The sequence below is a fragment of the Hippopotamus amphibius genome, chromosome 5 (genome assembly GCF_030028045.1).
Source record: "Hippopotamus amphibius kiboko isolate mHipAmp2 chromosome 5, mHipAmp2.hap2, whole genome shotgun sequence".
NCBI classification, from domain to species: Eukaryota; Metazoa; Chordata; class Mammalia; order Artiodactyla; family Hippopotamidae; genus Hippopotamus; species Hippopotamus amphibius.
The window spans coordinates 155,330,645-155,352,007 of NC_080190.1; the positions used below are offsets into that span (position 1 = coordinate 155,330,645).

The window sequence follows — 21,363 nt, forward strand, 5'->3', positions numbered from 1 at the left end:
TACATTAGGAAACTGCTTTTCTGGACTATGTGATGCATAAATTCAAACAGTGTTGGTAAAGCCAGACATAAAATTTCTATTCAACGTTCTATTAACATCAGGTTTTACTATGTGCTAGGGTCTGTACTTGTTAATGAAACACAAAGAAATATAAGACATCATTCCCAGCTCAGAGGAATTAATCATCTGAGGAGAGTACACATAAAATAATACTTCAATAATGCGGTTAACTGTAGAGCCATGAGAATGAACTACAATTACATGCAACAATAAAGGTACATCTCACTACCACAGTGTTACACAAGAAAGGCAGATATATAGAGCATAATGCATATGCTTCCATTTAATAAAGTTCAAAAATAGGTGTAATCAATCTATGGTATTTTAGAAGTCAGGACGGTGGTTACCCCTGGGCAAGAGGCTATGAGGTGGGGAATAGTGAACAGAAGTGGGGAGAAGGGGGGCCTATGCAATGCTGGTAATGTGAATGTTCTTTTTCTTGATGTGAGTGTGAGTTACATGAGTTTGTTCACTTGTGAAAATGTACTGAGCTTTTCTATTTACAATTAGTGTAATTTTCTGTATGTAGTTTGACTTCAATACAAAAGGAAAAAAAATAAAAGAACTGAGATGACTTTAGAACAGTAGATTTGAAAAGGAAAGGAGGAGGGAAGACATAGGATTGAGGAAGAACAAGACTCAGAAGAGGTTCAAGTAGCTGGGGATCATGCTCACACTTCTCATTTTACACTAAATACATGTACTGCATATACACAGAAAAAAATGCAATGGAAAAAATGAGATCAACTGAAATAAGAATTAGTAATCTACCTTGTGGAATTTTGATACCCACAAGAGAAAACATGAGCACCTCTCTCTGCCATACTTCCCTCTACACTGGGTACCACAAAATGAAGACCTCCTTTTGGCTGATCCAAAGAAAAATTGATGTGTATCTTTAGGACCTTTAATTCTGCAACAAATAAATACATAATACATTGATATATAAATATATAATTAGGTAACAGTGGTTGACATAATAAAGGCAAAGACTTACAATGAACATAAAGTGGGAATCAAAGGCTGACTTTTACAGTAAGAATCACACTACTTAACCTAGTTTAGGCTTTTATCATCTCTTTGAGTACAGGAATTCTACAGTCTGCTTCCATTGCTGTCCTTACCTCCACTCAATTCTAGTCACTGCTAGCTGTGTTCTCCCAAAATACAGGTCATACCATATCCTCCTCTCAAATCTGTGACAATGCTGTATTGCCTAAAGAAAAAAGTTCAAAACTACAACACAGGACACTTAAGGCCTTTCAGATCTAATTCAAAACACTTTCAAGTTTGTTCTCTTATTACATTCCCACACAGCTTGTTAACCCTACTTGTGACTTGAGGAGTAGGAGGAGTAGGGAGTCCGGGTAGGTGAGAAGGACTACCCAAGAATTTACATTATGCAGCATTATCTACCATGCTTGATTTCTAAGTAATAAATACGTGCTGCTTTTATAAGATTAAAAAAGATGCTGCTCTTAATTTCCCCCCAAACAATTACAACCATATGGACCTTCTCCAATCTGTGAACATGCAATGATGACCTTCCAAGCCTGTCCTCTAAACTAGGCAACCCCACTCTGAAATAAACACCTCCTCCCACCATACACACACATAAACTACCCAAAAAATAGTCTTTTACTTCCTTGATTAATTTTATATGGCAAAATAAAGGTAGGCAGAAAGTTATGTATAACAATTACAATGGCTGTTAACTTTATACAAGAAAATAAAGAAGATTTAGATACAATAAGACAGAGTAAAAGTATGCAGAGTGGGTATTAGGAACCCTATGTTCTAACCTTGGCTCTACTACTAGTGACATTGAGCAGGTCACTTACTCTCCTTAAACTTCAGATTACTCTTCTGTAAAAAGAAGGAATTGAATCAGATTACTTTTTAAGATCCTTCCTTTTACAAAATGCTATAATTCTAAACTGATTTAAGACTGGGGGTTCTCAAATCTTGACACATTGTTCCAGCCATTTAATATTCTCTTTATAACTTTCACTTTAAAAACAACGGTGAAATGAATTGCTTTTTGTCATAGCTATTTGGCTGCTATTTTCCTGTTAACCAGTTATCCTTAAGGAAAAAAAAAAAAAGAGCTCCCAACTCCTGCATATTTCAACTGATTAATTCATAATTTAGATATCATTAATTTTCATGAAAAGTTTCTAGTCACTAAATCCAACATGATTTTACTGTATAGTCAACATGTTCTTGGTATTTTACCATCAACGTGTTTCCATAATTCGGACGGAACCTTAATGCAAAGTTCTCCATTTCCTGCATCAGGATCCACAGCGCTAACTGCAGCTGCGTAAGCATTGGAAAAATAATTGAGATTTCTCCTGGGAAAGAAAAGAGAAAGCCAGCTTTAACAATAAGCCATATATTTCACCAAGCATTTTTTTAAATACTTGGCACCATTTGTTTGTAACCATTATATCGTCTTACGTAATTCTGAGGAATGCTTTTTAGCCAAGTAACTGCTGCTCTATTTACCAAGACAAAAATTACTAAACTATAAATGCAATGGCATATACAGTCTACTCAGTGATGCTACGTGATTATGATGATTACCACATCCTTCATTAACTCTGAAACGCCAAATCACTACACTTTCCTGAAACAAATGTAAAGAATATATGTAGAATTGAGAGATAGGATCAAGATGGCAGAGTAGGAGGACGTGCGCTCACTCCCTCTTGCAAGAGCACCAGAATTACAACTAACTGCTGAACAATCATTGACAGAAAGACACTGGAACTCACCAAAAAAGACACCCCACATCCAGAGACAAAGGAGAAGCTGCAGTGAGATGGCAGGAGAGGCACAATCGTGTTAAAATCAAATCCCATAAATGCTGAGTGGGAGACTCACAGACTGGAGAACAGTTATACTGCAGAAGTCCACCCGCTAAAGTGAGGGTTCTGAGCCCCACGTCAGGCTTCCCAACTTGGGAGTCCAGCAATGGGAGGAGGAATCCCCAGAGAATCAGACTTTGAAAGCCAGTGGGATTTGATGGCAGGACCTCCACAGGACTGGGGGAAACAGAGACTCCACTCTTGAAGGGCACACAAAAAAGTGTGCTCACCAGGACCCAGGGGGAAGGAGCAGTGACCCCATCGGAGATGGAACCAGATCCACCTGCTGGTGTTGGGGGGTTGCCTGAGGAGGTGGGGGGCAGCTGTGGCTCACCAAGGAGATGGGGGGCACTGGCGGCAGGGATCTGGGAAGTGCTCATTGGCATGAGCCCTCCCAGAGTCCACCATTAGCCCCACCAAAGAGCCTGTGGGCTCCAGTGCTAGGTGGCTGCAGGCCAAACAACCAACAAGGTGGGAACACAGCCCCACCCATTGGCAGACAAGCAGATTTTTTAAAGTGTCATTGAGCTCCACCCACCAAATCGGATTAAAGCCTTACTGAGCTCCGCCCACCCAGCCCTACCCACCATTAGTCCCTCCCAACAGGAACCACCCACGAGCCTCCTAGAGAGCTTCCTCCACAAGAGGGCAGACAGCAGTACCAAGCAGTGTCAGCAGTATTTCGTCTTGTGGAACTGAAAACCACAGACACAGAAAGTTAGAGAAAATGAAAAGGCAGAGGACTTTGTACCAGATGAAGGGACAGGATAAAACACCAGAACAACAACTAAATGAAGAGGAGGTAGGCATCCTTCCGGAAAAAGAATTTAGAATAATGATGGTGAAGATGATCCAGGACTTTGAAAAAAGACTGGATGCAAAGCTCAAAAAGTTTACCAAAGATCGAAAGAAGTGAAGAGCAAACAAACAGAGATATGCAACACAATAATGAAAATTAAAAATACACTAGAAGGAACCAATAGCAGATTAACTGAGGCAGAAGGGCGAATAAGTGAGCTGGAAGACAGAATGGTGAAAATCACTGATGCAGAAAAGAATAAGGAAAAAAGAATGAAAAGAACTGAAGACAGCCTAAGAGACCTATGCGACACTGTTAAATGTGCCAACATTCGCATTATAGGGGTCCCTGAAGGAGCAGAGAGAGAGAAAGGACCCGAGAAAATATTGGAAGAGATTATAGTTGAAAACTTCCCTAACATGGGAAAGGAAACAGCTACCCAAGTCCAGGAAGCGCAGAGAGTCCCAGGCAGGATAAACCCAAGGAGAAACACGCCAAGACACATAGTAGTCAAAGTGACAAAAATTAAAGACAGAGAAGTTATTAAAAGCAACAAGGGAAACACGACAAATAACATACAAGGGAACCCCCATAAGGGTAACAGCTGATTTCTCAGCAGAAACTCTGCAAGCCAGAAAGGAGTGGCACGATATATTTCAAGTGATGAAAGGGAAGAACCTACAACCAAGAATACTCTACCCAGCAAGGATCTCATTCAGATTCGACGGAGAAATCAAAAGCTTTACAGACAAGCAACAGCGAAGAGAATTCAGCACCACCAAACCAGCCCTACAACAAATGCTAAAGGAACTTCTCTAAGCGGGAAACATAAGAGAAGAAAAGGACCTACAAAAACAAAAACAAAACAATTAAGAAAATGATGATAGGAACATACATATCGATAATTACCTTGAATGTAAATGGACTAAATGCACCAACCAAAAGACACAGACTGGCTGAATGGATACAAAAACAAGACCCATATATATGCTGTCTACAAGAGACCCACTTCAGACCTAGGCACACATACAGACTGCAAGTGAGGGGATGGAAAAAGATATTCCATGCAAATGGAAATTAAGAGAAAGCTGGAGTAGCGATACTCATATCAGATAAAATAGACTTTAAAATAAAAAATGTTACAAGAGACAAGAAAGGACATTACATACAGATTGAGGGAGCAATCCAAGAAGAAGAGATAACAATTATAAATATCTATACACCCAATATAGGAACTCCTCAATACATAAGGCAAATGCTGACAACTATGAAAGAGGAAATCAACAGGAACACAATAACAGTGGGGGACTTTAACACCCCAATTACACCAATGGACAGATCATCCACACAGAAAACTAATAAGGAAACACAAGCTTTAAATGACACAATAAATCAGCTGGATTTAATAGATATCTGTAGGACATTACATCCAAAAACAGCAGATTACACATTCTTCCCAAGTGCACATGGAACATTCTCCAAGTTAGATCACATTTTGGGTCTTACATCAAGCCTTGGTAAATTCAAGAAAATTGAAATTGTATCAAGCATCTTTTCTGACCACAACACTATGAGATTAGAAATCAATTACAGGAAAAAAACTGTAAAAACCAGAAATACATGGAGGCTAAACAATACGCTACTAAATAACCAACAGATCACTGAAGAAATCAAAGAGGAAATCAAAAAATACCTAGAGACAAATGACAATGAAAACACAACAATCCAAAACCTATGGGATGCAACAAAGGCAGTTCTAAGAGGGAAGCTTATAGCAATACAACCCTACCTCAAGAAAAAAGAAAAACCCCAAATAAACAATCTAACCTTACACCTAAAGAAAGAAGAGCAAACAAAACCCAAAGTTAGTAGACAAACTGGGACATTTGTAGAGACATGGATGGGCCTAGAGACTGTCATACAGAGTGAAATGAGTCAGAAAGAGAAAAAAATATTGTACATTAACACATATATGTGGACTATAGAAAAATGGTACAAATCAACCAGTTTGCAACGCAGAAATAGAGACACAGATGTAGAGAACAAACATATGGACACCAAGTGGGGAAAGCGGGAAGGGTTGGGGGGGAATGAATTGGGAGACTGGGATACCAAACTGTACACTCTAAATATATGCTGTTTACTGTCTGTTAACTGTATCTCAATAAAAGTTCTTAAAAAAAAAAAGAATATATGTAGAATTGAAGAAAATTATTCTATATCAATCTGGCAAAAATCTGAATGAATTCAACAAGCTTTATAATCTGACAGAAATTAAGATGTTTAAAACAAGTCAGAACAGGAATCAATTCCTCAAAATATAGTACTGCTCCCCAGTACATGACAATGTAAGCTTAATGAAGGAGAGGAACTTGCGGGTATTTCACTGTTACATCCCCTAAATGCCAGGGGACACTCAGAAAAATACTTGTTCAACAGGTACTTGGCCTCGTTTCCCACTGGACGAAAACAATACACAGACGCCTTATGGAAATATGAAAACATTGTTCTCATCTGATTTTCTAATTTTATTCCATAAAGATAACTCTGTGTGTGTGTGTGTGTATATATATATACACACACACACATACACATGCATCACATTTCCTCACAGAAATCAGTTAAGTAATTTGGAGGAAATGGAAGAAAGAAAAAAGAAAGGAATGACAAAAGTGAGAAAACAAATCAGACACAATACTGTGAACCGTATTCTTGTTGTGCACCTTTATGTCTATCATCTTGCCATTAGATGACTCCATAAAGTAAAGTTAATGATATTTCACTAGCTTAATAAATTTTTAACCTAGTTAAAAGATAAGCTTCATATACTCTACAGAACGATGATAGGGAAAATAAAATAGGATAAGCCATGAAAGAAAACATTCAACTTACTCTATGTGACAGAGCCCATTCCTCCCCCATCTTCACCTCTCTCCTAACTAGGAAGGATGTAATATTAACTATGCCTTTTAACAACTACAAAACACAAGGTTCTGAAAGTAGTTAAGCAGACTTCTCAATAATTTTAACACTTTCTTTCTGTTAGACAAATATGTAAAATAAAAGGTATAAAAACTCCAGACCACCATAAAAAACAAATAACTGTTTTTTCACATACCATCTGTTTTTGTTTTTTTTTAGTTATCATACAGTAAAAGTAACTTTTTTCCTTTTGTATACAATTCTATAAATTTTAACATGTGTAACCATCACCACAATCAGGATATAGAACAGTTCCGTCATCCCAAAAAGTCCCTTGTGCTACGGCCTGTGTCAAATAAATGGAATCAAAAAGGATACAACCTACGGAGGCTGGCTTATCTCACTCAGTATACCTTTGAAATTCATCTAAGGTGTTACATATATCTATTGTTTGTCCCTTTTTATAATGAATAGTATTCCACTGTATAGCCTGCACCACAGATTGTTCACTGTTTATTCATTCATCCACTGAAAGACATCTGGGTTGTTTTCAGCTTTTGGCTATTAGGAATAAAGCTGCTACAAATAACTGTGTATCGGTTTTTACGTGAATTCAATTTTCATTTCTGTAGTACAAACACCCAACAGTGGGACCGCTAAGTCACAAAGTAAATACAAGTTTAGCTTCATAAGAATCTGCTAAACTATTTTCCAGAATAGCTATACCATTCTGCATTCCTATCAGCAATACAGAAATGTGCCAGCTGCTCTGCATCCTTACCAAGACTTAGTTAACATACTATCTAATTTTAAAGACTGCTTTGTACATCTATGGTTGCAATTTCTTTTCAGTAAAATTTTGAAAATATGAAATCTGAAAAATAGCTGAAGAACTTGTAATTTCCCCCAGTTATCTATGAAATTCAAAAACAGAAGAAAGTCATTGCTATACAAAAAGCCAAATTTAAACACTACATATTAAACCACTCAGCTTTTTTTTTTAATGGAAAATTATTCTCACTTAATCTCCCCATTTCCTGAGAAAAGGTAAAGTGGTCCAAATAAAATGGTGAGTCATTACAAATGGAATCTATTGGAAAGTCAGTTATGAGGAACAACCTTCTCATGGTTTGGATATCAGTGTTTCCTTTCATAATACAAATCGAATATGTTTCCTTTCATAATAACCTAATAAAAGCCAAAAATTACATGGCAAGATTATAATAAGTGTTTTCAATTTTCAGAATAATAATGATTGCAAAATATTAATGTGCCCCTGTCCTATAACTATCACCATATCAATCTCCAGTCTTCCTCAAGAAAATGAAGCTTAAAGATGAGTAATGTTGTAGGCAATATTGAAAAACTAGTAAATTAAGGTAATCAAAAGAATTTTCTCCAAGAACCTATTATAAACATCTATATTAAATTAAAATAATCTGTTAATTCTTTGTCAGATAAAGAATGTGTGCTTCCTAAAATTGTGTGTGCAGATTTTGCAAAACTAAAGATTCAATTATTTGTAAACTTCTTCTCCATTTAAAAAAATTTCATGTAAGCGCAATATATGTCAGAAAAGTATATATACTCTAAGTATACAGCTCCATGAATTTTCATAAAACCAAAGTACCCAGCATGCAGATCAAGAACAGAACTTTACCAGCCTCCCAGAAGCCCTCTTGTAATCACTAACCTAGCTCTGCTTCTCACTACCAAGGGTAACCCATTATTCTGACATCTAATATAACAGATTAACAACTTAATACACATTCTTTTGTGTCTAACTTGTTTTATTCAACATTAAGTTTGTGAAATCCATCCACATTACTGCATCTAGCTGTTGGTCATTCAGTCTCATTACTTTTAATATTCCAATAGTGTGAGAATATACCACAGTCTATCATTCTACCACTGATGGGTTTTCAGGTAATCTACAGTTTTGACTATTTCAAATGCTGCTGTGAACACTTCTGTAATTTTTTTTTTGGTGAACATATTGCATCTACATGAGGAGTGAGACCGCCAATCATACAGCATATATACATTCGATCTCAATTTACATTTCTATTAGCTGTCTTTGAGAGTTCTAGTTACTCTATATCCTTGTCAGCACTCAGTTTTTAATTCTGTCTTTAGTTCTGATAGTTCACATACAGAATTAAATAAATATCAACAGAAAAATCCATTTTCTAGAAATGGAACCAATACCAAAATTAATAAAAATGACTTTTTAAAAATAATCAAAACAACATTTGATAATGATGCCACGAAATAAGGCTACTTAGAGAAAACTCTACCTTAACAAGTTTTGCTATGAAAAAGCCTAAGAGATTTCACTGATAACAAGCTCAAACTTGAGTCAATTACTTTAAAGTAGCTACTTGTGAAAAGCTAATAAATTTCAAGCCACTAGAAATACTGAGTATAGATAAGAACAAAATGGCTGGACTGCTATGCATGTGTGATTATAAGAAGTCCAAATAAGAACCTATGTAGTTCTAGGGTTATCACATTTAAGAAAACAATGCCAAACCAGAGAGTATTCAGAGAAGGACAAAGAGAATGATTAACAAATTTGGAAAGAAATTTAAATGAGCAATGGTTGAGAGTATTGAGATGCTACAGACTGGAAAAGAGAAAACTTAGGGGAAAACAATTTTTAACTAGGATAAGTTTGTAAACATTATAGCAAAACAGACTGTAGCTCAATGTAATAAATTTCTAGCACTCAGAAATAATGAAAGGGATGCTTTAAAATATAGTGAGCTCTCCTTAGCTGGACATATTCAAGCAGAAGGTGGAATAGTACAAGAAAAATTCCTCTTGAAGTTTTTTTTTTTTTTTTAATTTATTTATTTACTTATTGGATTTATTTTTTTATTGGCTGTGTTGGGTCTTCGTTGCTGCACATGGGCTTTCTCTAGTTGCTGCGAGCGGGGGCCACGCTTCACTGTGGTGCGTGGGCTCCTCATTGTGGTGGCTTCTCTTGTGCAGCATGGGCTCTAGGCACGTGGGCTTCAGTAGTTGCGGCACATGGGCTCAATAGTTGTGGCACACGGGCTTAGTTTCTCTGCAGCATGTGGTATCCTCCTGGGGCAGGGCTCGAACCTGTGTCCCCTGCATTGGCAGGCGGATTCCTAACCACTGCGCCACTGAGGAAGTCCCCCTGTTGAAGTTTTGATTAAATGAATCCCAATGTTCTTTCCAATTATGACAACTTAATTCCAAGCAATACTACTAAAACAACTGCCAGTGAGGCACTGTGGCTGAGTTAAAATATAAAACTAGTATCCATATTACTTAACCATGATCAATAAAGGAATCAACCACTTCTACCATATGATATCAGTAAAATTATAACATTTAAAATCCCTATGTAGGGCTTCCTAGGTGGCGCAGTGGTTAAGAATCCATCTGCCAATGCAGGGGACATGGGTTCGATCCCTGCTCCAGAAGATCCCACATGCTGCGGAGTAACTAAGCCCATGCGCCACAACTATTGAGCCTGCGCTGTAGAGCCCATGAGCCACAACTACTGAGCCCGTGTGCTGCAACTACTGAAACGCATGTGCCTAGAGCCCGTGCTCCACAAGAAGAGAAGCCACAGCAAGAAGAGAAGCCTCCGCAAGAAGAGAAGCCACAGCCCGTGCACCACAACGAAGAGTAGGCCCCACTCACTGCAACTAAAAGAAAGCCCGCGCACAGCAAAAAAGACCCAACACGGCCAATTACATAAATAAATAAATAAATTTATAAAAAAAAAAATCCCTATGTAGATGTCTGTATTAAAATATAAGACCTAGGAAATCTTTTTTTTTTAAAAAAGCAATTAAAAAAATCAATTCTAATCACTCTAAAAATTGCTCCAATCACTCAATAGTTACTTCATTTATATCCTAAGTTGGGTTCATTTCTACTGCCACTCCTTAGTGGAAATGAAGACAGGAGACAGGAATTAAACTGATTCTTGAAACTCAGGAAAGTGAAGACTTTTCAAGTAAAATTAAAAAGGTCTTCTCAAAGTAGCAAAGCCTATCTAGGGAAGGAAAAGAAACAAGGAGGAAAGAGATGTCAGCCACTGTAGGCTACTCATGCACAGAAACAGTCTCTCTGGTAAAATCGACATTTACTTTATTCTAAAAAGAGAGAAATGCAGCAAAACAAAACAAAACAAAAAACAACCAAAATACAAAAAGCCCCACAAAAACACCAAAAACAAACAAAAAACCACCAAAGGGACATAGCTTCTATGTAGGCAAACTATACCTACAATATGTAAGATTCAAACAGAAAATATATTTGGAGAAACTTCAAGTGCTTAAATTATTTTCCTGGCAGACAATAAGCCAGAGAAAGAGAGAGAGGTAGAGAGAGGAGCTTCATATATGTTACATAACCAACAGGTTTTCTTATTTGTTAGTACAGGTAATTTAACAACTCAGCTAACGTTTAGTTGGATCAAATAGGTAGAAATGCCTTTTAGTCCCTTATCTAAATGTTCCCCTTCCTTACATTCCCCCTGCAGTTCAAAGGTGCTGAATCCCAACCAAGGTAAGCACAGTTCTGCCATTAAAAATAGGAGGGCCTGGCACCTTAACTTTAAAACAAATAAGAAGAAAATGTGATGAAGTAGCATATTACTTCTTTGAATGTTAGGACATTCCTGTATATACTCAAGATCAAATTTAACCAGAGTTTTAAAGTTTAATTTTCAATTCAAATATGCTATATTTAATTTCTGTTTCAGCTTTAATAGAAATTTTATTGCTTCATTAGAGAAAGAAAGTTACTTTAGAAACAAGATAGGTAACAGAAGTATCTAGGGACATGCTAAAAACTTTAACTAAGTAACTACCTTTCCCAAAGTTCTCTTTAAAAATAAATAACATCATGGGTTTTCCAGAGAGGATAGTTTTTTGTTTGTTTGTTTGTTTCAAGGAAAATAAGGTATAAAAAAAATAAAAATAAATAAATAACATTATTCACAAGAGATACTTTTCACATCTGACTGCTAAGCATTATTTCTTCTGAATAACTGGTATGTTTCTGTCTTTTGTCTTATGAATCTTATAAATAATAGTGTTTCCCTCTTTCATATGACAACCAGAAATATCAAAACCAAATCTACAGTTTTCCTCTAGTAACTTAATAGTGTGGTACCCACCATCCTATACTTTTTTACCCTTCATACTAATTTCATTAGCAACTTTAAAAAACTGTTGCCCAATAAAATTCTAATACCAACCTCAAATCCTCTTTTCAACAAGTCAGAGAATAAACAAACACCAGAAAAAATAACTGTCATCTCTTAAAAAGTAATCAGGATTCTAGAGCCAGGCAGAAAAGCCGGGGTTGTTACGAGTATTCACTACATGACCATGGCTAAGAGAGCTCTGGTGCTAGCTGGAAAGAAAAGCTTAAATATACTCTATCTTTCCCAGTTTCCTAACCTAATCTTCCAAGAGTCTCCTTTATGACTTCCTTTTCCTTCTTTATAATGCTAAAAATGATGAGCTATCTTCCTTATCACTAGAGAAAAGTTTTAGGGGATATCATCACCTCAAAATTAACATAGTAAAGTAAAGCTTGCTTCTTCAACAAATTTGAAGTTCATTGTTCCTGCCATTGCACTGTCACAGATTATCTTCTTTGAGACCCGAGCAGCAACAACGGGTAAAGCAGCTATACAAACACTGTTTTGTGACTGGGGAGATGGACCCTGTCATCAATGCAGAGTTCTAGGCTCCACAGGGTGGCTATTTTGGCCTTCCAACAAGGTAATGGATCCCCTACCTGCTCTTTTACATATGCCTTTTCCATCCATTAGTGGTAAATACTTACTGCTCTGAAGGCAGATGATTGTTTTTTGCGGGGGGGGGGGGGGGGGGGGCGGGCGGCGGTAAAGAGGATGCAGACGATTCTGTAGTAAGTCTTTTCATGTCAGTTCTACAAGCGTGGCTGCAAAAGCATGTAATTTCAACCACTCACCTTTAAAGAATGGGAAGTCACATGAGCAATTCACAGAGATCCCCTGAATTTTCCCAACACTATTTTCTCTTCAGAGTTTCAAAGATTCTAAACCAATGTTATTGGGGTGATAAATATGTCTAATAATAAGTCTCCTTTCTTAACGCTCCCAATCCCTTAAGGCAGTGGTCTGTTCCCAAGCTTTAGTTTTTAATCACAATCACCTGGCAGGCTAGTTAAAACACAAACTGCAAGACCCTATCCCCAGTTTCTGAACCAGTAGGTCTGGGGTAATGCTCGGAAATCTGCATTTCTAACAAGTTCCCAGGTGATGTTGATGCTGCTTGTCTGGGAGTCACACTTTGAGAACTGCTGCCTTAAGTCAAGTATTACACATCTAGACTAGTTAAAATATCACCTTGACTAAAAAGAGTTTATAGTTTATAAAAAAAAAAAAAGAGTTTATAGTTTGGAGCATTCAACCCCCAAATACTGAGAATCACAGAAATGATATAATCCGACACTATCCAAATTGTGGAAAAAAAGTGCCTTCAAACGTAGTTGACAGTATTTAAGTCAGAACAAATCCTCCCAGGGCAAAATCAAGTAAAATGACAAAAAGAGTCATAAATGAATAAGAAGTAATTCTATTTTCCTAAGGAAACAATACAAAGTAAAAGAAAAAAAAATCTAGAAAATTATCATGCAATCCACAGTACACTGAGTAAATGGTATATTACCTGACCATAAAAACAATTAAAAAACCAAGCCTATCATCTTATACATGGAAAAGTGAAAAGAAAGTATTTAAATGAAAAGTGCAGAATATAAAGCTGATCACAAAAATGTTTACTGATAAAAATCAGAAGCAGCCTCGACAGACGCAATATTTAAGGTGAAGGAAAGATATTTCAGACTATTTTTATATGATATTCTAAAGCTGTCAAATATAGAATATTTTAAAGCCGTTTCTTACCTACAGATTATAGCACCATCTAATTCACTGAAGATTACATTAATATCTATGAAATTAATATTTTTTAAAACATTAGAAGTAGAAAAATGGCTAAGAAAAGTTATTTAAAGTTCTCCGAAGGGCTTCCCTGGTGGCATAGTGGTTAAGAATCTGCCTGCCAATGCAGGGGACACAGGTTTGATCCCTGGGCCAAAGGAAGATCCCACATGCTGCAGAGCAACTAAGCCCATGTGCCACAACTACTGAAGCCTGAGTGCCTAGAGCCTGTGCTCTGCAACAAGAGAAGCCGCCACACTGAGAAGCCCATGCACCACAACGAACAGTAGTCCCTGCTCGTCGCAACTAGAGAAAGTCTGTGCGCAGCAAGGAAGACCCAAGGCAGCCAATAAATAAATAAATAAATAAATTTACTAAAAAATAATAATGAAAGTTATCCAATAGTCCGTCTTTAAAACTGCAGTTTGAAGAAAGGAAACTTAAAAACTTAGCTATGTTGGCCAGAGCTAGTAAAATTTCTTGACCCAAATGTGCAGACTGGTAGAAGCAACAGAAATTATAATTAGAAAAAATAAATTGGGAACAGAGTCTAATAATAATCTAAGAAAAATCTGTTGAAAAAAATTAATCCAATCAATGAAAACAAAACAAAACAAAACCCTGTTAGAAATATCAACTTTTAAAGTATGTAACTTACTGTTTTGATTCATTGTGACAAACTTCCAAGGTTGGATCATTATAAATAAAAGCAGCTTCTAAATCATTGATCCTTACTCGGTATATTCTACACTGTTTGCTGTTCAACTTGATTCTATTTAAGTTTGCAACTGTGGGAAATATAGTCAGTTCCACAAATCCCTGTAAAGATAAAGAATAATAATTTCATTAAAATTAACACTGGTATGTTTTAGAACATATTTCTTTGATTTCTACTACTTATATACACACTACACTCCAGAGACAGAATCCCAATAGCTACACACATACAAGTACTCTTCAAGAATCTTCACTTCAAGTATGGTTGTCTTAGTGACTGAATGGGTGTGAATTATGCATACTTTGTCATCCTGGTGGTTCACATTCACTATCCGTGAAAATTAGACCATCTGCTAGAAAAGAAAGTAAAAGGACTACTCACAAATATAAGAATTTACAGGAGAATACAAACAGGAGGAAGGGGAAAAAAAAAAAAAAAAGGCAAAAAGAGAATCAAAACCACTTCAGTCAGTTAAAAAACAAGGCCTCTTAAAACAGGGTAAAAAAACTATACCACCCACGCTAACAAGTATGAGTCTGTGCTTGTGGGAGGTAAATCAGGACATGTGAAGTGGCAGGAGTTACAAGTAACATTGAAGCAGGTAGGGAAAAAATCTACCGCAGCCTCCAAGAGCAGCAGACACTTCAAAGTGCTGCATGATTTCCTACCAAGCAGTCCCAAAGGCCATATACAGTCCTACTACCTGAGCTGTCTGGTGAGCAATCTATCTGAAGCATGTACATAAGACATGAGAGACAGATGAGTACCCTGACTGCCACCACCCTCTCGCACTGAATCAAATGGGAAAGACAGACCAGTGAAACATGGAATATACGTCCAGTGAGTTCAATATTCTGGGTTAAAAACAAAATATGGGAGGGAATGAAATAGCAACATTTCAGGGGCTGCAACAGGAATATCTAAAATGAAATTAAGGCAGTAACCACAGAGAACTAAATTATAACAATTATAATGGCTACTATTTAATGAGCACTACCACATGCCAGGCATTACACTAGATACTTTCATATGTTCTCTCTAATCCCACTAACCACTTTAAGAGAGAAGTACTATTTTATACTTTTTACAGAGTAGGAGTTAAAAAATTATATCATTAATAAGTGGAAAACTGAGATTCAAATCCACATCTAAATGATCCCAACTGATACCATGCCATGATATCTCCCAGTACAATGCTTTTTTTAAATAATATGCAATATTTTTTTTAGGTAACATTCAATTTTTTAGGTAACAGCCCAATTGCTCAAAAGCCTATTGATTCTACAGCACCTTTTCCCTCAATTCCCAAGTAAGAGGAGAGCCATACATCCTTAAATTAGATCATCTGGAAGCAACTAAGAACAGAAAAAACAGAAGCAAAAACACTGTTGATGAAGTCTCTGAGTTGAAAGGTATTAAACTGTGAGCAACTGTAAGAAGACCCAAATTCCCTTAATTAGCATATCAGCAATCCAATAACCAATCTACATAAATGAGCTTGGATCAGCCAAAAGACAGCAAGCAGAATCAAGAAACATCAAAAGTGAACTAGAAAAGATTATGGAAAGTGCTGTCAAGAAGTACTGGATAGCCAAAAAGTTCGTTAGGGGTTTTTCTGTAAGATGTTATGGAAAAACTCAAAGAACTTTTTGGTCAACTCAATAGTTACAGCAGTGAGACATAAGAATAGGCTTTGGTTTTCTAAACTAAGGTTAACAATAATAAAACAGTGTGAATGGAATATACTTCATGAGGGTAAAGAAAACCCAGTCTCCTTGAATCATCAGGTCTCTGTCACCACCTAGAGCCCTAACCTACACCTGCCTGCAACATGCAGACCCACTGACTGGCCTCCAAGCCCTGTCATCCTTAGCTACTAGCATAACTGTAAGCCCCCAGGACATCTTAACCTCTCACTTACTCTCTTCTTGCTCCCTGCTCTCTCCCCACCACCTGACACCTAGAGTCCCTATTCCATTTTAAGTAACTCCCCTGTGCTATTCAACCTTTTCAAAAACTTCTCTACCTTCCAGTCTTAGATGAATTATCTCTTGAATCCCCTTTGAAAAGAAGCTACTTATTCTTTCATTCACTATAAATTAGAGGAGGGGAAAACAGAAAACCTCCTACTTTCCACTATTTCTAGACCATTTACAGGATTTTATATAGCATACGCTGAACGAGCAAGGGCAGAATAGTGTCACTGTGTTCTTGAAGTAGACTGCCTGCATTCAAGTCCCAGCTCCGCTACTTAGTAAGTATATGATCTTGAGCTAAGTTACTCTAGCTCTCTGTATCTTAATTTCCTCATCCATAAAACAAGAATATCGACACTACCTACCTTTTGGTGTTATTATAATTGAGCAATTCAATACAAGTGAAGCATTTAAAGTCACAGCTGGCATCTAGTAAGTGTTTTTATTATTATTCTTTTCTACTTCTTTTCCTATGCGTTCAAGCCATACAGGTACACGATCCTCTGTTCCTTTCATTAACATCGCCCAAATTCCCCAATACTCGCTGAAAGTTCATTCCCTTTCTAACCCATCTCAGCCATCACTCTACGTGACATGAATGTAGATATAGCTGATCCATGCAGTAACACTAGTTCAAGGCTCCTTGATTTCAGTTTCTACAATCTTCACTGCCATCCCAGGATAGCGATCCAGATCACACTCTGAAAGACACCTCATCACTGCTCAGGACTGCTCTGATGCTGACGTTTTAAACTTGAACATCCACAATGCCTATACTTCTCTGCCAGTCCTCCTGTTCAAACACACGAAATTTTTTTGTTCCTGGGCCTCCTCCAGTTTCTCACTACAATCCTCCCTGGTATTTTCAGGGCTACATTCTTCCTTGTCCACCCAAGATTCTTAATTTGAACCACTCTTCTGCCAACTATCAATTCTCTTGCCCTTCTGCTACACATACCTCTCTTTCCCTCCTGTTTAGGAATGATCCTTCCACTACTCCACTAGAGGCCATCCTTTGTAGTCTTCTCAGAAATCCTGCTCTATTAATTACTCTTGCCTATAATTATAATCTCTCCTCTTTATAGGACTTTTTCCCATGCCTACAAACATGTTCAACTCTCACTTTATTTTTTTAATTAATTTTTTTAAAATTAATTTTATTTATTTATTTATTTGCAGTGTTGGGTCTTCGTTGGTGCACAGGCTTTCTCTAGCTGCACGGGCTTTCTCTAGCTGCGGCGAGTGGGGGCTACTCTTCATTGCAATGAGCTGGCTTCTCATTGCAGAAGCTTCTCTTGTTGCAGAGCGCAGGCTCGAGGCGTGCAGGCTTCAGTAGTTATGGCACACGGGCTCAACAGTTGTGGCTTGAGGGCTCTAGAGCACAGGCTCAGTAGTTGTGGCGCACGGGCTTAGTTTGCTCTGTGGCATGTGGGATCTTCCTGGCCCAGGGACTGAACCTGTGTCCCCTGCACTGGCAAGCAGATTCTTAACCACTGCGCCACCTGGGTAGCCCCTTTACCTTTCTTTTAAAATCTTCAAATCCACATCACCTCAAATAAATTAATGATTGCCCTTTTCCTAGAATTACTATATCTTGATTCAGAACTGACACTAATCCCCAGAGTCACAAAACATTACAACAGTCCACTAGTCAGACTGGAAATCTGTGGGTTTTGTTGTTGTTGTTGTTGTTGTTGTTGTTGTTGTTGTTGCTGCTTTGGCCATGCAGCGTGGCATGCAGGATCTTAGATCCCCGACCAGGGATTGAACCTGGGCCCTCTGCAGTGAAAAAGTGGAGTCCTAACCACTGGGATGCCAGGGAATTCCCCAGACTGGCAGTCTCTGGAGGCCAAGTAATAAAGGGGTTCCCATGTCTACCTCAGAGTAGGCCAGGTGCTTATTTCCCCAGTCCAGAACACAGACTGTACATTTCAGTAGTTGGCAAATCCCCATATTCATTCTCTGAGCTCACTCTCTGAGTGAGGACTACCGTAGAAGGACTAAGTGGACACCACTGGACCAGCCAGCCCCCTTCCCCAGGATAGTAAATCAATGCAACTAGACATCTTTGGGGAACTGCAGAGATCAGTGCCACCAGAAGCTTGACTGATGCCTACTACATCTTCATTTAACTCAAATATTTGGCCAGTGCAAAAGCCAAGTAGGTTTTGGAGAATGATAGTGAATTAACACAAACTTGCCAATCACAACCATGTCTGCAGATGCAGTACTTTGCAGCAAATCAGCACAGCTCTTGGTAGCTAACATTGCAACTAATTACCCAGCAAATATGCCCCACCCCCATCCCCGCCTCCAATTCCTACCAGGAAAAAAAAAAAATCAGAAGCAGGTTGTCTTCCAGACATCAGAACCCCCTCACTGTCATCTGGTAACTAATAACTCCATCAACTCTCCTGCTCAGTCAAAACATAGTCCAAAAGTCTCTTTATTACAGGATAGCCCAAAGAGAGTTACACAGGCATGTTATATTGACAACATTATGCTATCTGGACCTGGTGAGAAAGGAAAAGCAAGTTCCCTAAATGCCTTAACAGAAAACATATGGATAGCAGAGGCTGAGAGTTAAATCCCACGAAAGTTCAGGGACCTGTGACATCAATAAAACTACTAAGGTGACCTGAGGCACATGAAAATAAACCTTCTAAAGTGAAAGGTAAGTTGCTTCACTTTGCACTGCCCACCAAGAGGGGGGAAAAGGGGGACACAAAAGTTGGTAGGCTTCTTTGGATTCGGAAAGCAATATACACATGTAGGCATACTGCACTTACTAGGCAATCTATAAGGCTGTCAGCTCTGAAATGGGTCCAGAGCAAGAAAGCGTTCAGCAGTAGATCCAGGCTGTGGCTCAAGCTGCCCTGCCACTTAGGCCTTAAGACTCAGCATATCCAAAGGTATTGGGAACATTCATGGTGGACAAAGATACTTTACTGACTCTGGCTTTTTTCAACAGAATGACAGTGCACTGTCATTTCTGGAGTTTTGGAGGAAACCCATGACCTCTTCTACCAACTATTTTCCATTTGCAAAGCAACTACTGACTAGACCTTACAGTAGAGACTGAAAACAAGGCCATGGGACTCCCAAAAATTTCAGGTAATTTTTGTTACCTGAAATGGCCATCATGAACTGAGTATGTGCAGCAGCTTTCCATTTTTAAATAGAAACAACATCTCTGAACCAGGCCCAAGCAAGTTCATAAAGCACAAAAAACAAACAGCATGAGCAGGTGACTCAGAATCCAATGGGACTTGCTCCCGTTGCATCTCCACCTCTCCCTCCATCCACATCCATGACCTCATGGAGAGTTCCCATGCTCGATTAACAGAATAGGACAAAGCACAAGCCTGAATGCATGTGTCTGCACAGCATGCTAGCACAGCTTCAAGTGGATGGTAGCGGCCATCAGAACCCACTGAAGTGTGGTCCTGAAAGACAGCGGAAGAAAATCCTACTGTGGGCAGAATGTTGGTAAATACAACTGGTTGTACACTGTTTATAGAAGCAGAGGTGACCTGCAGTACACATCTACACCGATCCACGGGCAATTCCTGGGTTGGCCAGCTGGTTAGGAAAACGGAAAGAACAAGACAAAAAGACTGAAAATAAGAGGATGGTGGGAGAAGTGAGTGTATAAATAAATTTCTCAGAGTAGGTATAATATGAAAGTATTTCTTATTGCATAAAGGACAAACAGAGGCATCCTCAGACTGCAGAGGGGGCCCTCAAAAATTAACTGGCAAGATTATCTACCCAGTAGATATCCCAGACTCTTTCCCTAGCCACCCTGCTCAATATACAAAGTGGTCACTGTGGCAAGAACAGAGGCTATGCGTGAACCCAACAACACGGTCTTCCCCCAACAAAGCCCGACCTGGCTACCACCAGTGCTGAGCGCCCACCTCTCAACAGCAGAGGATCAAAATGAGCTTCTAATATGGGACCTTCCCAGAAAGAATCCGTTAGTCACTCAGTAGTAAAATGACTACATCAGACAGCTGGCTATCATGGAGAGAGACAGTAACTTGTCCTTATAAAAATAGACAAATATTGTAGATTTTCCTTCCCTAACTGCAATATACTTACAAAAAGCCATATCAACATGCTATCTCATACATGCCTCCATGTGTATATAAGTGTGGCAGTGGGCTCTCACACACAAAATTTACTGTTTTATCTTTTGTCCTAACACCCCAGAAGCAGCTGACATGATCAACTGCTGAAGGCTCAGTTACAGCACCAATTGAGACCTCCAACAGGATGCCATCTTAAACTAGTGGACAATATATTAGGTAATCACTTCATAGCCAAAACATATCTGGGAACCAAGGGACAAAAGTTGGAGTGACTATGTTCACTACTACTTCAAAACGCCACTGAAAAATTTTTGCTTGCTGTCTTTATGACCTCAGGTTCAGTGTGTTCGGCAGCCCCGGTGGCCAAGGGAGGAATGCATCCACCTGGGCACAGAGTCACGGTTCTATTAAACTGGAAGCTGAGACATGACCACTTTGGGCTCCTCATGAGCCCAACAGGCAGAGAAAGGGATAACTGTACTGGCTGGAATGACTAGCAGCAACTGAGTTTCTGCTACACAAGAAAAGCAAGAATCCATCTGCAATCTAGAGGATTCATTAGAATGCCTCTTAGGTCCATCTGACTAATAGTCCTAATCAACAGAAAACTGCAACAACTCAATGAAGTCTAAACAAGCAAGGATGTCAATCCTACAGCTATGATGGTCTAGGTCAGACCAAAAGAAATACTGTCAAAAGGAAAGAGAAGAATGGAATGGGTGAAGGAATAAGGAAGCTATGGATATCAACTCTGACCCTGACGCAAGCTAAAGAAAGCAAAGGCTGTAGCAATTAATTTTCACATTCTTTTACCCACTTTTCCTCCACTATCTTATATGAAAGATACTGGTGATAGCTAATATTGTAGGTGGGAACAACGCTGAACTGCCATTTCTTCACACTAACAGATTAATCCAGGGATCAGCACACTTTTCCTTAAAGGGC

At 38.5% G+C, this 21,363-nt stretch overlaps 1 protein-coding gene across 7 annotated transcripts in view; it reads right to left on the minus strand.

Annotated features, from left to right (window-relative positions):
• Positions 1-21,363, minus strand: part of TAF2 (TATA-box binding protein associated factor 2) — a 92,934-nt gene that overhangs the window by 68,730 nt on the left and 2,841 nt on the right. For 6 of the 7 annotated variants that reach the window (XM_057735469.1, XM_057735466.1, XM_057735468.1 and 3 more), the window contains exons 3-5: positions 14,289-14,449; positions 2,296-2,414; positions 832-973 (exon numbers count right to left, since the gene is read on the minus strand). In XM_057735469.1, the coding sequence (XP_057591452.1) occupies positions 832-973; positions 2,296-2,414; positions 14,289-14,449 (422 nt within the window). Of the gene's footprint in view, positions 1-831; positions 974-2,295; positions 2,415-14,288; positions 14,450-21,363 lie in introns of those variants that run through there. The other variant, XM_057735470.1, reaches the window with a different exon arrangement.